We start from the raw sequence: 15,641 nt of genomic DNA on the forward strand, positions 1-15,641 counted from the left end.
ATCGGTCTACGCTGGGGATTGGGGCGATTACCCTCGCACCTGTCCCTCGCCTCTGAAATCTGTGGGGGGGAGTGAAGGAGAGGGGAAGGCTCATATTCTCTCTGTTTTTAAAGGAAGCGGTAGGAAGTGGCCCTGGGCGCTGACCTGGGATCTGCTTAGTGTTGTGTAAACCCCTAATGATGAATGTTAGGCTTCGGTCGGACTAAGCTGACCCCAGATCTGCCTCTGCGGGCCACTCGCATCCCCCGGAGGGCGCGTGGCCTCTCGCCTCTAACCCTGTTTGACTCCGCCCCCCCCAGCCTGAGAACCTTCTATTGGCCAGTAAGCTGAAGGGGGCGGCGGTCAAGTTGGCTGACTTTGGATTGGCCATCGAGGTGCAGGGGGACCAACAGGCATGGTTTGGTGAGTATCCACATAGCCAATCGCCAGCTAATTCAGGGATGAGATCACCTGTCATCCAATCAATCAATCAACCAATCGACCAATCAATCAATTAAGCAATCAGTCAAGCAATCAAGCAAGCAATCAATCAATTGAGGAGCCCAGACACTGTGGAGACAGACAGATAAACTACCTTCTTCCCCTCTCTCTACTCTTCTCCTGTCTCTTCTCCCTACATCCTCTCTCTCTCTTTCTCTCTCTTTTCTCTTTCTCCTCCGTCTGTCCCTCCGTCTCTCTCCCCCCGGCGTCTCGTCCCCGTCTCCTCCTCACCCGTACGGCAAACCCGTGGACATGTGGGCCTGTGGTAAATAACCTCCGTGCTTTTAACCTTTAAAACCCCCGGTCTTTGACCTTTAACCTCTCGCCTTCGAGGTAGAGCCCAAAGAAGTCCCTGATGGGTTTCCCGATTTTCGCAAACACAGCTCCTATCCCTGTCGGACCACCCTTTACCCTGGAGGCTGCACCAGCCCATCCCCCCTGCATAGATTCCAAAGCATATAACTGGTGTGTTAGCCAATGCTTACACCAATCCCTATGTCCTTCAATCAATATTAATTAAGAGTTGACAAGTGCAGACCTCTGGAGAAAAAGCGGAGAATTGGGGGCTGGTTGTAGATATGAGATCTATGTTTTCCCCACGCAGAGGCGCGTCGATAGCGAGCGCGCGTCGGCGTGTAACACGAGTGTGTATCCATGTCGCGCTCGATAACGTTTCCCGTTGTGAGCGGCGGGTGACCGCGCCGTGTCACTTCCTCCCCAGGCGTGATCCTGTACATCCTGCTGGTGGGCTACCCGCCGTTCTGGGACGAGGACCAGCACCGGCTCTACCAGCAGATCAAGGCCGGGGCGTACGACGTGAGAGAGAGAGAGAGAGAGCGCCTCCTCCTCCTCCGCCCCACCCTCTGTCTGCTCTCTCCCCCCGCCTCCCTCTCTGGCACTCTGCCACGTTTTCATCCGTCTCTCTTTCTGTCCCTCTTACTCTCTCTCTCTCTCTCTCTCTCTCTCTATCTCTCTCTCTCTCTATCTCTCTCTCTTTATCTCTCCTTTCTCTCGATAGATGGATGGATGGTTAATATATGGATGGATGGATATATAAAATAGATAGATAGATAGACAGACAGACAGATGGATAGATAGAAAAACTAAATGGATGGACGGATAGATGGATAGATGGATAGATGGATGAACTAATAAATGGATGGACGGATGGACTCATAATAAATGGATGGAGGATGACAGATGGATAAATGGATGGATGGATGGATGGACTCATAATAAATGGATGGATGGATGATGGATGTCTGTCCTCTCCAGTTCCCGTCTCCGGAGTGGGACACGGTGACCCCGGAGGCCAAAGACCTGATCAACAAGATGCTGACCATCAACCCTAGCAAACGCATCACTTCCACCGAGGCCCTCAAACACCCCTGGATCTGCGTATGTTTTAGACACACACACACACACACACACACACACACAAAACATCATATATTTTCAGAGACAAATACCAACAAACGCCTTCTAACACCTCGCGACAACAGCGCAAGATGCCATCTTCTCCTTCCCTCGCCCTCGCTCACTCTTTCCTCTCTTCTCCTTCGTTCCCTCCCTCCTTCCTTCTCTCCGTCCGCAGCAACGCTCCACCGTGGCGTCCATGATGCACCGGCAGGAGACCGTGGAGTGCCTGAAGAAGTTCAACGCCAGGAGGAAACTCAAGGTGAGGCCTCCGTCAACTCTCTCTCTCTCTCGTCCTTTTCTCCCTCCGTCTCTCTCTCTCTCTCTCTCTCTCTGTAAACGAGGGCTGGCCTGGTCGCTCGTCTGCAGTTTTCTTGCTCTTGTGTCCTGTACTGCTTTTTAGTCTCCTTGACTAACGTTCTCTGATGTGCCTTCTCTCTCTTCTCCTCATCTCTTTTCTCCACCTCTCTTCTCCTCTCTCTCTTCCCCTCCTCTCTCCTCCTCTCTTTTTCTCTCCCTCTCTTATCCTCCTGTCTTCTCCTCTCCTCCCCTCTTCTACTCTCCCTTTTCTCCTCTTCTCTTCTCCCTCTCTTCCCCTCCTCTCTTCTCCTCTCTTCCTCTCCTCTCTCCCTCTCTTCTCTCTCTTCCCCTCTCTCTCTTCTCCTATCTTTTCCTCTCTTCTCTCCCTCTCTTCTCCTCTTGTTTTCTCCTCCCCTCCCCTCTTCTCCTCTTCTCTTCTCCTATCTCTCTTCTCCTCCTCTCCTCCTCTGTTCTCCTCCTCTCTCCTCTTCCTCTGCCATTCTCCCCCTCTCCTCCCCACTCTCCACTCCTACAGGGAGCCATTTTGACCACTCTGCTGGTCACAAGAAACTTCTCAGGTAGGTCTCTTTCTCTCTGTCTCTATATCTCTCACCCTCCATCTCTCTCTCTCTCTCCCACTCCCCCCTCTCTCTCTCTTCTCTTTTTTTTTACTGTCTCTTTTTCTTCTCTCCATTTCTCTCTCTAGCCTGCTTGCTTCCCCTCTTCCTCTCCTCTGTCTCACAACTCTACCTGTCCTCCTCCTACAGCCCACAGGTTTCTCTCGTTCTCCTGTCACTGTCATTAGCTGTCACTCGTCTGTGTGTGGACACACTGCCTCTGTTAAGCTCTTCAGCAGAGAGGACCAAACGGGTCCCCCACCAACGTCCTCCTGTTGGATTATATTCAGACTTTTCTGTTAATACAAGCTACTTTATTTTCCTTTCTATTCATCCTTTCCTTCCTTCTTCGGTTTTCTTTCCTTCCATTGTTTGGGATGTGGTTCCCTCCCCTCCGTGAGGTAAGACTTCTGGAACGGCCTTCAGAGGGGGCATGTTTTGGTCCTCAACCAATAAGCGTTGTTGAATGAACTGACTTCCCATCCAATAGCCAATCAGAGGTCCCGTTTGCACGTGACATCGGTTCAGTCGGTCGGTGTTCATGAAGTGATCTTGAATTTACGAACTGTGACCTACAAACTTGGGTGTTTATGCAGTGTGCTAAACCCGTGCATGTGTATGAAACAGCATGTTATGATATACGATAAGAATACTGTATATAAGGAAACAACAATAGAGTTTTGTGTGTGTGTGTGTGTGTGCATTTGTATGCGTGTGTGTGCGTGTGTGCGCTCGCGTGTATGTGTGTGCGTGCGGTGATTGCACATGTCGGTAAATTGAAGATGAAATTGAGCATATAACTACTATGAATATGTACATTAACATATATATGTATTATATACCAAATACATAATATTAGATTGATGCACTCTGTGCAGGTCTGCTCTGAATCAGCATGTCAAATATGCTCATCACACTTTATGAACACATGCCGACTGACCAGAGAGCCCCAAAAACCAACCAATACGATCCTACGAAACTCAAGCCTAGCCAATCCCCCTGCCCCGTGTTGTCCGGTTATCTTCGGTGCAAGTGAACGGTTTCCCGCATAAGAAATCCTCTTGTCTGAGGAAATGGACGCATTGCACCATGGTCCCTGTAGTCCCGAGTCCCCTGGAGTCTGCACACTTATAGAGCACAGTTGGAGCGAGCTGCCTGTTGCATGTTAGCGTAGGCTTCCTGAGTGTTCCTTCTGGATCCTGACGTTGACGTTTTGTGTCGATGCGTTTCCCCTCAACAGCAGCCAAGAGTATGCTCAACAAGAAGGCGGACGCCGTCAAGGTGAGTTCTGTTGCACCGTTGTACGAAAGGATTTAAATTATCGGACGTCTGTAGGTTTAGAAAACATATCAGTTGTACTAATAATCCCATGATAGCTATATTAATCTGTCTCTCTCGACTATCGGTGTGTGGGCTAATACTGGATTTGTATTATATCATTTCCTAAACATATTTTCCCCCCTCTGAAAGTCACACTTCCGTCTCACTCCAGAATCCCTGTTGATCCATCTCAGATTGTACATTGTCTCAGGTGTTTGTACTGTATGTCACGCCCACGCGGCCCAAACTGAAATCAACACCTACGTGTCAGGGAGTGGTGTGTGTGTGTGTGTGTGTGTGTGTGTGTGTGTGTGTGTGTGTGTGTGTGTGTGTGTGTGTGTGTGTGTGTGTGTGTGTGTGTGTGTGTGTGTGTGAGAGAGAGAGAAAGAGAGAGGGAGAGAAAGAGTGTGTGTGTACTGTATGTGAGAGAAAGAGAGAGAGAGAGAGAGATAGATACTTTGAGGGTTGATTTGAGATTGGGCCTTGAATCAGTGTCACCGTGCTTGGCGTCTGCCTGAGATCACTGATTGTGTGTGTGTGTGTGTGTGTGTGTGTGTGTGCGTGCGTGTGTGTGTGCGTGCGTGTGTGTGTGTGTGTGTGCATCACGTTCCCTCTGTACCAACCCTGCAGGTCAACAACAAAGCCAACACAGTGACCAGCCCCAAAGACACTGGCCCCGCCCCTGCCCTGGTATACACCCCTCATGCCCCCCCCATCCACCCCCCCCCACACACACACACACACACTCACTCCCTCCCTCCCCCCAAACCCCTCCCCCTTCCCCACCCACTGCATAAAGCCACACCCACACACCGTCTGTCTGCTGAGTGTCCTTTACCCAGAATGCTATGTTTCATGTTTGCATTTAACCCCCGTAATTACCCATGTTATTCCAACAGCAGTTGTTTTCCTGTTTTTGTTGTTGTTGTTGTTGTTGTTGTTGTTGTTTTACGGCTTTGCTGCTTACTGGGGCGGCTGTGGTTCAGTGGTAGAGGGGGGTCGTCCAATGATCGTAGGGTCAGCGGTTCGAATCCCGCCTCCTCTTGTCCATGTCGAAGTGTCCTTGGGCAAAGACACTGAACCCCAAATTGCTCCCAATGAGCAGGCTAGCACCTTGCATGGCAGCTACCGCCAATGGTGAGTGAATGTGTGTGTGAATGGAGATGCCATTGTTAATCGCTTTGGATTAAAGCGCTATATAAGTGCAGTCCATTTACCATTTACCATACTAACAGCCATACTAACATGGCTGTGCATGGCTGGAGTGGAAGGATTCTGGCTCCCCAGGCAAGAAGAAGACCTGGCTCAAATACTATCTGAAATCCTCTCAAATACGTCTGAGCGTTTCCTTTATCCCGCCGGGCGCGCCCAGTGGGCGGCGGCGGGCACTTCTGGAACTATCCCATTGGCTCCGTTTTTGCAGACTTCCAGGTTTCATGATAACTGTTTGGCCCAGGTCTGACTGGTCGTGATGACTGCTGGTGGCTTGTGCATGGTGTTTTCTGATTTGGCGGTCGTGCTGGTCACATGACTGCTTATGTGCATTCACGCTCACAATGATTATGCATGGACATGCATGCATGCACACACACACACACCAAAAAACATATTGTACATTTACACACGCATGAAAGATGATCTAATCTACAGTGGTGTAATCTAGTGGAATCTGTCTGTGCGATTAGGCGGTTGATTCGGCCATCGAGATCCATCCTGCTAATCCAGAGACTGACCCACCCGGCCAACTCTGACATCAGAGACAGAGAGACTGATGAGAGAGGGAGAGAGAGAGAGAGAGAGGGAGAGAGAGAGAGAGAGGGGGTGAGAGAGAGAGAGAGAGAGGGGGAGAGAGAGAGAGAGAAGACAGCAGAGGAAAGATGAGGAAGAGTGAGGGAGAGAGAGAGAGAGAATGACAGCAGAGGAGAGATGAGAGACTGACAGCAGAGGAGAGATGAGGGAGAGAGAGAGAGACTAGAGGTGGAAGAGAGAGAGTGCGAGGAAGAAGGGGAGGGAAGGGATGAGAGAACTAGGAGAGAGAGAGGGAGAAAAGGAGGAGAATGTCAGTCAATGAGGTTAATCCATCAGATGTTTGTTTAAGCCTCTCTACGTGACACAGACAGACAGACACACACACACACACACACACACACACACACACACACACACACACACACACACACACACACACACACACACACACACACACACATTCTTCATACTACCCCTCTGCTGCTCCTCTGTGTTTCTTCGCTGTCTCAACCTCTTTCTGTCTGCTCCCTCCTTCTTATCTTTCTTTGGTCTCTCTCTCCCTCCCTCTCTCTCTCTCTCTCTCTCTCTCTCTCCAGGAGCCTCAGACTACAGTCATCCACAACCCTGTGGATGGGAACAAGGTACAGTATGTGTGTGTTAACAGTACGTGTGTGTGTATGTGCGTGCGCACGTGTGTTAACAGTATGCGAGTGCGTGTGTGTGTGCGCATTTGTGTTAACAACAGTACAGTATGTGTGCATGTGTGCGCGTTAACAGAATGTGAGCGTTTGTGGGCGTGTGTGCAGCAGTGTGTCGTACCTGACAGACGCTCTGTGTTTCTGTCCAGGAGTCCATAGAGAGCGCCAACACCACCATAGAGGACGAGGACGCTAAAGGTAGGGACACTCGTCTCCCCTCCCCCCCTCTCTCCGTCCTCCGTCCCTCCGGCCTCTTCTCCCGTCTGTGTGTGGGTCACCCGTCTCTGTCCTAAAACTCCCCTCGTGGCGCTCGAGGATGTTCCAATATGGCCGCCACCCTGTCCTATTTAAATACACCATTTGCGTCAGTGCGTCTGTGACATGTGTGCGAATGTGTCTTTGTTTTTCTGTCCAATGTTGTCCAATGTTTTTTTTGTTGGTCTTTTGTCTTTCTTAAGTGTCACTTTCTTCATGGAGTTGTTTTTTTATTTCTGATAAAAACTTCTTTTTTTTTCTCCTTTTGACCCCTCACTGTTGGAATTCTTTTTTTCTATGATTTCCCCTTACACACACACACACGCACACACACACACACACACACGCACACACACACACACACATGCGCTGCGTCCGCCAGTCCTCCGCCTGGGGAACTTAGTGGGCAGTATCTTGAGCTCAAAGGGCCGTTCGTCCCAGAGCTCCGAGCCCAGGCAGATCCCCACCTCCTCGGTCCAGAGTAAGTGCCTCCTGAGCGGGGAGACGTCCTGCCCCCCCCGCCCCCCCGCCCCGCCCCTCCCCCCCCCCACCCCTGGAGAAGAACTTTCCCGCTGTCTCCCCTGTCCCCTGGACTCAACCTACGAGCCATGTTGTCCTAGTGAAGCCTGCCCCTCTCTTTCCTTTCTCAATATCTCTCTCTCTCTCATTCTCTCTCTCTCTCTCTCTCTCTCTCATTCTCTCTCTCTCTCTCTCATTCTCTCTGTCATTCTCTCTGTCATTCTCTCTCTCATTCTCTCTCTCTCTCTCTCTCTCTCTCATTCTCTCTGTCATTCTCTCTCTCTCTCTCTCATTCTCTCTCTCTCTCATTCTCTCTCTCTCATTCTCTCTCTCTCATTCTGTCTCTCTCTCATTCTCTCTCTCTCTCATTCTCTCTCTCATTCTCTCTCTCTCATTCTCTCTTTCTCATTCTCTCTGTCATTCTCTCTCTCATTCTCTCTCATTCTCTCTCTATCTCATTCTCTCTGTCATTCTCTATCTCATTCTCTCTCTCTCATTCTCTCTCTCATTCTCTCTCATTCTCTCTCTCTCTCATTCTCTCTGTCATTCTCTCTCTCTCATTCTCTCTTTCTCCTTCTCTCTGTCATTCTCTCTGTCATTCTCTCTCTCATTCTCTCTCTATCTCATTCTCTCTCTCATTCTCTCTCTCTCATTCTCTCTCTCATTCTCTCTCTCATTCTCTCTCATTCTCTCTGTCATTCTCTCTCTCATTCTCTCTCTCATTCTCTCTCTCATTCTCTCTCATTCTCTCTCTCTCATTCTCTCTCTCATTCTCTCTCTCTCATTCTCTCTCTCATTCTCTCTCTCTCTCATTCTCTCTCTCATTCTCTCTGTCATTCTCTCTCTCTCATTCTCTCTCTCTCATTCTCTCTCATTCTCTCTCTCTCTCTCTGTCCTCCCACTCCTCACTAACTCAAACATTGAGTCAGAGCCGACTCATATAAAAAATGATGTTGACATGTTCACTCTCTCTTTCTCTTTCTCTCTCTCTCACACACACACACACACACACACACACACACACACACACGCGCGCCCGCCCACACACACACACGACTGCAGTGCATCTCGCCATCGCATATCTTTGCTCTCATGTCAGAACAATAGGAAGTCCTCACTCCTCTGTCGCTCACTGTCTGCTGAGCATTGTTGGTGAAGTGGTGAATCTGTTCACGCGTCTGTCTTTCTGTTGGTGAAGTGGTGAATCTGTTCACAGTTCTGTCTTTCTGTTGGGCAAATGATAAGTCATGTTTTCACTGTTCCCCAGCCTGCAACAATAACAACAAAGGTAACTGTCCCCATCTCTCCGCGGCGAATGCATCCGAGCATCGCTCATGTTGATGTGAACGGAGTCGGAGGCATCATACTGTACCATCCGAGCATCGCTCATGTTGATGTGAACGGAGTCGGAGGCATCGTACTGTACCATCCGACATTTCTCTGCCTGATGTTATATTGAGTATTAGTCATGGGAAGCACAGATGCACTTAACCTCTTTTTATTTTTATTTTTTTATTTATAAAAGAAGAAACAGTTCAAAGTTCAAATTTCTTTTGAGTGCTTTCCATTTCTAATATCCCACCACTTTGTTAGACTCTAGCTTCCATTCTAAACCTGTTTGAGTTTAAACCTGGTTTACTTTGGAACGCACGTGGACCTTCTATCAACAATTGCCTGACGTTATATATCTGGTGATGACGTTAGATTGACGTCAGACTGATGTCGTGTGCGGTTGTGTGTTTCAGCCCGTAAGCAGGAGATCATCAAAGTCACTGAGCAGCTGATTGAGTCCATCAACAACGGAGATTTCGAGGCCTACGCGTGAGTCTATTGTGTGTGTGTGTGTGTGTGTGTGTGCGAGAGAGAGAGAGAAAGAAAGAAAGAGAGGGGTGTGTGTGTGTGAGAGAGAAAGAGAGAGAGAGAGAGAGCATGTGTGTATAACTTATATACTGTGTGGGCAGTTTACAGTATACACTATGAGCATGTACAGCATTGCAACATACAATTCATCAAGATAATCTTATTAAGTTCAGCAGACAACTAGGCGTAATCGGTGTAGCGTACTGTAGATACACTGTTACTGTTATACTCGTGTTATATTAGGTAGCATAGTGAGCCTTGGTGTTATACTAGTGTTACATGCTACATTAGGTAGCATAGTGTGTATTGGTGTTATACTAGTGTTACATGCTACATTAAGTAGCATAGTGTGTATTGGTGTTATACTAGTGTTATACTAGTGTTTCATGTTACATTAGGTAGCATAGTGAGCCTTGGTGTTATACTAGTGTTACATGTTACATTAGGTAGCATAGTGAGTCTTGGTGTTATACTAGTGGTACATGCTACTACTACTATTAGGTAGCCATGCAGTGTTGTTACTGTACCTTCTGCTGCCCAGACACTCTCCATGTTCTAAGCCGCTCCCTTCTGCCGTCTGATTGGTCCAATAGGAAGATCTGTGACCCTGGGCTGACCTCCTTCGAACCCGAGGCCCTGGGCAACCTGGTGGAGGGTCACGACTTCCACCGCTTCTACTTTGAGAACGGTAAAACAAATCACGTTAATGTTACTACCAGACTGGATTTGATTAGTTAATTTATTCAGATTCAGATATTTGTTAAGTGCAAATGTACAGTGAAATGTTGCTGCAGGCTCTGTGATGTGCTCAAAAGTTACAGATAATTACAGTACACAAATTACCAACTACACAAGAAATACAATCTATGCAATTAAGCTAAAGATAAGTGGCACTCATCAAAACAGTAATGTTAGTCACAAAGTGCTTCACAGATAAATAAAAAAACAAGCATTATAGCATAATAGCATAGAACAACAAGTAATATACAATTTATAAAAGGGAAACAGACATTCAACAATAAAGGCAATAAAAACAAATACAACAAAATTAAAAGGCAAATAAAACGAATAGGAATTGATAAGTTGATTAGTTTGATTTGATTTCCCTTCTCTGATAAAGGCAAACATGAGTACCTCAATTGTTCTGAGTTTTAACCAATTCAACATGGCTACACTATTACATGTATTTGTGCTCTACAGGTAGTTAGTACACTAGTTAGTACACTATGTTGCATCAAATATACTGAATCATGGTAAGTTTGTGTGCTACCATACTACCGATACTAGCTCTGGTAAATGTTGTATACAGTCAGACTAGCTTTGTACCAAACACTCTTAAATAATTGACGATGCGCTACGAATGGAAATAACTGTTGAGCATGGAAAGTCTAAAGATAGGGCAGATAGACCTTCGCCCTAGAAACCTCAATCTGTCTGCAGGCCCATTGTCATTCGCCCCAAATCACCAAGAAGAACAATTTACCACAGTATTTCACTCAATATCTATGAAAAACACAATATACTGTATACCCTCACACAATGAGAAACACAGTGGAGATTCAGTATTGGACTGGAGAGTCACTGCTCTGTCTCCTCTCTCTCTCTCTCTCTCTCTCTCTGTCTCTTCCTCTGTCCCCCCCTCTCTCTCTCTCCTTCTCTTCCTCTGTCTCCTCCCCTCTCTCTCTCTCCTTCTCTTCCTCTGTCTCCTCCCCTCTCTCTCTCTCCATCTCTTCCTCTGTCCCCCCCTCTCTCTCTCTCCTTCTCTTCCTGTCTCCTCCCCTCTCTCTCTCCTCTTCTCTTCCTGTCGCCCCCTCTCTCTCTCTCTCTCTCCCCCTCCCCTTCTCTTCCTCTGTCCTGTGCTCCTACCATCCATCTCCTCTTCTCCTACCCTCTCCCACTCTCTACCTCGGTCTCCTCTCTCTTCACCCCCCTCACCCCAGCCTTGTCTAAAGGCAACAAGCCGGTGCACACCATCCTGCTGAACCCCCACGTGCACCTGATCGGGGAGAACGCCGCGTGCATCGCCTACATCCGCCTCACGCAGTACATGGACGGCGCCGGCGTGCCGCGCACCATGCAGTCGGAGGAGACAAGGGTCTGGCACCGCCGCGACGCCAAGTGGCAGAACATCCACTTCCACCGCTCCGGCTCGCCCAGCGTCCCCCCGCAGTACGTACCTGTCATCGTAGGGCCAGGGAGAGACCTCGCCGTACGGTCATGATCTCCCAGGACGTACCTGTCATCGTAGGGCCAGGGAGAGACCTCGCCATACGGTTATGATCTCCCAGGACGTACCTGTCATCGTAGGGCCAGGGAGAGACCTCGCTATACGGTTATGATCTCCCAGGACATACCTGTCATCCTAGCGCCAGGGAGAGACCTCGCTATACGGTTATGATCTCCCAGGACGTACCTGTCATCCTAGCGCCAGGGAGAGACCTCGCCGTACGGTTATGATCTCCCAGGACGTATCTGTCATCATAACACCAGGGAGAGACCTCGCCGTACGGTTATGATCTCCCAGGACGTATCTGTCATCATAACACCAGGGAGAGACCTAGCTGGCACATAGACAGTTATCTCCCTGTAAGAGACCTAGCTGATAGAGTACCTGTAATATCTGTAATATGATAAAGCTCCTATAGTATCAGTAATACCAGTTATTACCTTAATGATATCGCTGCTACAGTACCAGTAATATCAGTTATTACCTCAAAGCTGATATAGTAGTACCAGTTATACTTGGTATAACCTCAGTTATATAGCTGATGTACCTGTAAAACCAGTTATTACCTCAGATACTACTGTACATAGCTGATAGAGTACTAGTAATATCTGTTACAACCTCAATGATATAGCTGCTATAGTGCCAGTAATACCAGTTATTACCTCAGATACTGTACATAGCTGATTACCAGTAATACCAGTTAAAGCGGATGTACAGTAGTACCAGCAATATCAGTAAGAGACCTGAATCACATAATACCAGTTACTCCTAAGTTAGAACCACCCTACAGTAGTATCCAAATAATTGTGTGGAGTTGTGTGGCAATTACTAATTTTACTCTGTGTGTTTGCGTCTGTATCTGTCAGTTAATGGAATATCAAGATCCAGATGAAAGATCCCATCAGCAAGTCTCTGTGAGGGCCGATCAACTAGCCAACCCCTGATTGCCCTCTGACATCCCTGACCTCTAAGGACATCGCACAGGACAAGAATATCAACACATTTTACTGTTCAGGCATTTTACTACAGGAAATCATTTGTACCAACGCAGGTGGCAGCACACCATATGTGGACATTACCGGAAGAGCATAATATAACTGACATTTCCTTTCTGTTTTTTAAGCTGTTTTGGTATGCATTTTAAATATATAGAGATGTTTAAAATCTACGACTGTAATCTCTCCCGAAATTTAGTTCTGTATTTTTATGTGTACTTATTATGTATGTGCAATACGAAACATTTGAAAAGATCAGAATGTTCAAATCGAGCTTGCTTTAGTTCTGGTGATGAATACATATACATTGTGATTGTTGATATAACAAACAGACACTAAATTGCTATTCTTGCTATCAGAGGTATTAAGAGTTTACGTAAATCAGGTTTACGGGCTACATTTCTGTTTGCTATGAGCTAAGTCATAACGTTTAAATCATTGGATTTCGACACATAATACTAATTTACCTGTAAAGAGAAGTTGAGCAGCTTATACTCTGCATTGAGATATGTTTGCCTTTATATCATTGAATTAAGAAATAAGAGAATGTAGCATATATGTAATATATGACAAATCAAGACTATTGTGTTATGCATGGGGTGGGAGGGGTATGGTGAGTATGATCATATGAAACTAATATCTTCTGTTTTGATTCGTAAAATCACTGAAATGTTTTGTTAATGTTGTGCATCGGTCCTGTCTCGAATGTTCCAATGTCCCCATGTTCTCCAGTGTCATCATTCATATCAAACAACACAGAGATACTTAATGAAGTAGCTCTCATTAGAACTGGCTTAAAAACAGTAAGCGCAATTATGGAAATATCAAAGGATCACAGTGGATCACAAAGGGGCTAAAGAGCCACTCTGGTTTTCCAAACACCCCTTACATTTTTCATGTAAAAGATGGGAGAACAAAAAAAGGTTGTTTTCATAATGTTTGTATACCTGTATCGTACTTCCACCGTACTGTATGTAGGATTTTTGTTGTTGGATTCTTCTTATTTATTTTGTAATTGTAAATGTTTAGTTTAGCAATGAGAACACATGGAGAGGCGAGGGAGGAGAGGCCTGTGCTCCTGACTAGCCGGTCTGACCAGGTGGCCTTGGGGCCGTAGCACCATTCTGCTTCATCTTATGTCTCTGAAAAAAGTCTAGTGGTCTGGAACCCAGCATGAAAGAGAGGAGCGGAAAGAGTGGAGAAGATGGTAGAGGATGACAGGAGAGAAGAGGAGAAGAGCAAAGAAGGTAGCCTACAGAGGAAAGTGTAGAAGGGGAGGAAGGGAGGACGCTAGGAGAGGAGAAGAGGGAAAGAGGGAGGAAGGTAGGAGAGGAGGAGACGGGAGAACAGAAGAAGGTAGGAGAGAGGAGTGGAGCTGAAAGAGAGGAGAGAAGGAAAGGATGGTATGGATGAGGTGGTGAAGTCTTCCTTGAGGACCAGTGCTTCTTCTACTGTGGTTTCCTCAGCCCCTGCCCCCCACCCCTTCGGACAACAATGTCAATATCCATCCTTCCTCGTCTATATGTCTTTATTCTTCTTCTTGTTTTTCTTTTTTTTTTTTTTAAGGAAACTACGATAAACTCCATTTCTTTTGACAGAAACGTATGATGTCAATGCAATGCACCACCCGTGACATGGTGTGTAAAATTGTTGCCAGCACGGCAATACTGTAGACAGATAACATGTTTAAGAAATAAATAAATCTAAAAGGTGTGATGACTACTCTGTGTTGGGTGATGTGAGGTGTGGCGGGATTCAGATGCAATACTTCCACTGAGCCTCCAATATTATGTTAATACTATTAAAATCTGTCCAATTAAGTTTAAATAACAATATTTGAGGATCAAACGATAGATGTGAAACAACGACATCTACCGACTGTTCGGACTATCAGTCATCCCCACGTCAGTGTAGCCTACTGACGCCATCTAGTGGTTATCATCAATTCATGGGTTTCAAATGTAGTCCTAGACCTGCCATGTTGGGGACCAACACAGGTGTTTCAAATGAATTAATTAGTTCTACTGCATAGGATTCTATGCAGTAGAGCCAATTAGATAAATTGAAACACCTGTGTTGGTCCCCAATATGGCAGGTGTAGGACTACATTTAAAACCCATCAATAGCAAAGTGCAGCCGTACAAAGGAGCGTCTAATTTCTAGTACGGAAGTAAAATATTATTGATTAAATACAATTCTAACACTTTGCTTCTCAACCTGCTGTGCTGTTCCACCCTGTGCTGCATCACTCTCTAGCTACTGCTGGGTTTGGTGACTCAGTCCTAGAATATAAAAACACTGTAGTTGATCAAACTCAGCCTATGATAGATTAAGCCATGATCTGTAGTCAACGTTTTCTCCTTAACTCAACCCTGTCTCATTTCTGTTTAAGCTTTTACAATAATGTAACTTAAGAAATGAAATAATTAATCTCTGCATTGCCTGAGTAGGAGCTAATCATAGAGTAATTTTGACAGTTTGGTAATGGTAAACTAGGCAGGCTATACCTAGGTAATGTAGCTAGGTAACGTGGCTGATAGCTTGCCATGTTAGTATTAGGTCGCTTAACTTGATAGCATGCCAGCGATTCCTGGAAGAATAAAATCTCGGTGTTGTTAGAGAAAATATAGTTTAATTGGAATATTATCAGATGAACTCCAGGGTGTGCTCACTCATAAGATAAACGGAGGGCTCCCTATCCAATGCCATGAGTGTACAGCATTTCTAATCTGACAACTGGTTGACTGACAAGCGGAGCGAAAGTGAAGAGAGAAGCCAGGCCAGTGAAAGTGATGACGCAACAACATTTTAAACTTGAAAAAACAGTAACTAAAATTAATTGTTATTTTAACATTGGACATGAAATGGCTGCATTCTTGTAACAATAAAGGCCGAGAAAAAAAAGAAAAATAAATTGGTGTTGATGATAGATGTGCCGGGGTTGAGCTCCGGCTGATGACGTCTGGGAACCTATAAGTATGCCTACCGGGGTTGAGCCCCGGATAGCCCCGGCCCAATTGCACGATGAGACAAGGCGCATCAGAGAGACGTGATTTAGCAAATGACATCTTTAACGAATGAAAACATCAAAGGTAGGTATAGTTTATCGTTCTTATTTATTTTTAATCAAATTAAATGAAAGTGAAATCTGGTGTTGTGTAGACAGATTGCCGAGCCAAACCACACTTTACGCTCTGAAATAGCA

At 46.3% G+C, this 15,641-nt stretch overlaps 1 protein-coding gene across 1 annotated transcript in view; it reads left to right on the forward strand.

The window, feature by feature from the left end:
- Positions 1-12,605, forward strand: part of camk2d2 (calcium/calmodulin-dependent protein kinase (CaM kinase) II delta 2) — a gene marked incomplete at its 5' end in the record, with an annotated part of 35,946 nt that extends 23,341 nt beyond the window's left edge. The window contains 14 exons of the mRNA XM_084454517.1: positions 300-406; positions 672-745; positions 1,202-1,296; positions 1,756-1,878; positions 2,075-2,158; positions 2,732-2,774; positions 4,054-4,094; positions 4,764-4,823; positions 6,479-6,523; positions 6,730-6,778; positions 9,100-9,175; positions 9,808-9,902; positions 11,155-11,383; positions 12,308-12,605. Of these exons, the coding sequence (XP_084310643.1) occupies positions 300-406; positions 672-745; positions 1,202-1,296; positions 1,756-1,878; positions 2,075-2,158; positions 2,732-2,774; positions 4,054-4,094; positions 4,764-4,823; positions 6,479-6,523; positions 6,730-6,778; positions 9,100-9,175; positions 9,808-9,902; positions 11,155-11,383; positions 12,308-12,311 (1,125 nt within the window). The 3' untranslated portion in view covers positions 12,312-12,605. The remainder of the gene's footprint in view (positions 1-299; positions 407-671; positions 746-1,201; positions 1,297-1,755; positions 1,879-2,074; positions 2,159-2,731; positions 2,775-4,053; positions 4,095-4,763; positions 4,824-6,478; positions 6,524-6,729; positions 6,779-9,099; positions 9,176-9,807; positions 9,903-11,154; positions 11,384-12,307) is intronic.
- Between the last annotated feature and the right edge of the window lie 3,036 nt (positions 12,606-15,641).

The sequence above is a fragment of the Borostomias antarcticus genome (genome assembly GCF_949987555.1).
Source record: "Borostomias antarcticus genome assembly, chromosome: 20".
In the NCBI taxonomy this organism is placed as follows: Eukaryota; Metazoa; Chordata; class Actinopteri; order Stomiiformes; family Stomiidae; genus Borostomias; species Borostomias antarcticus.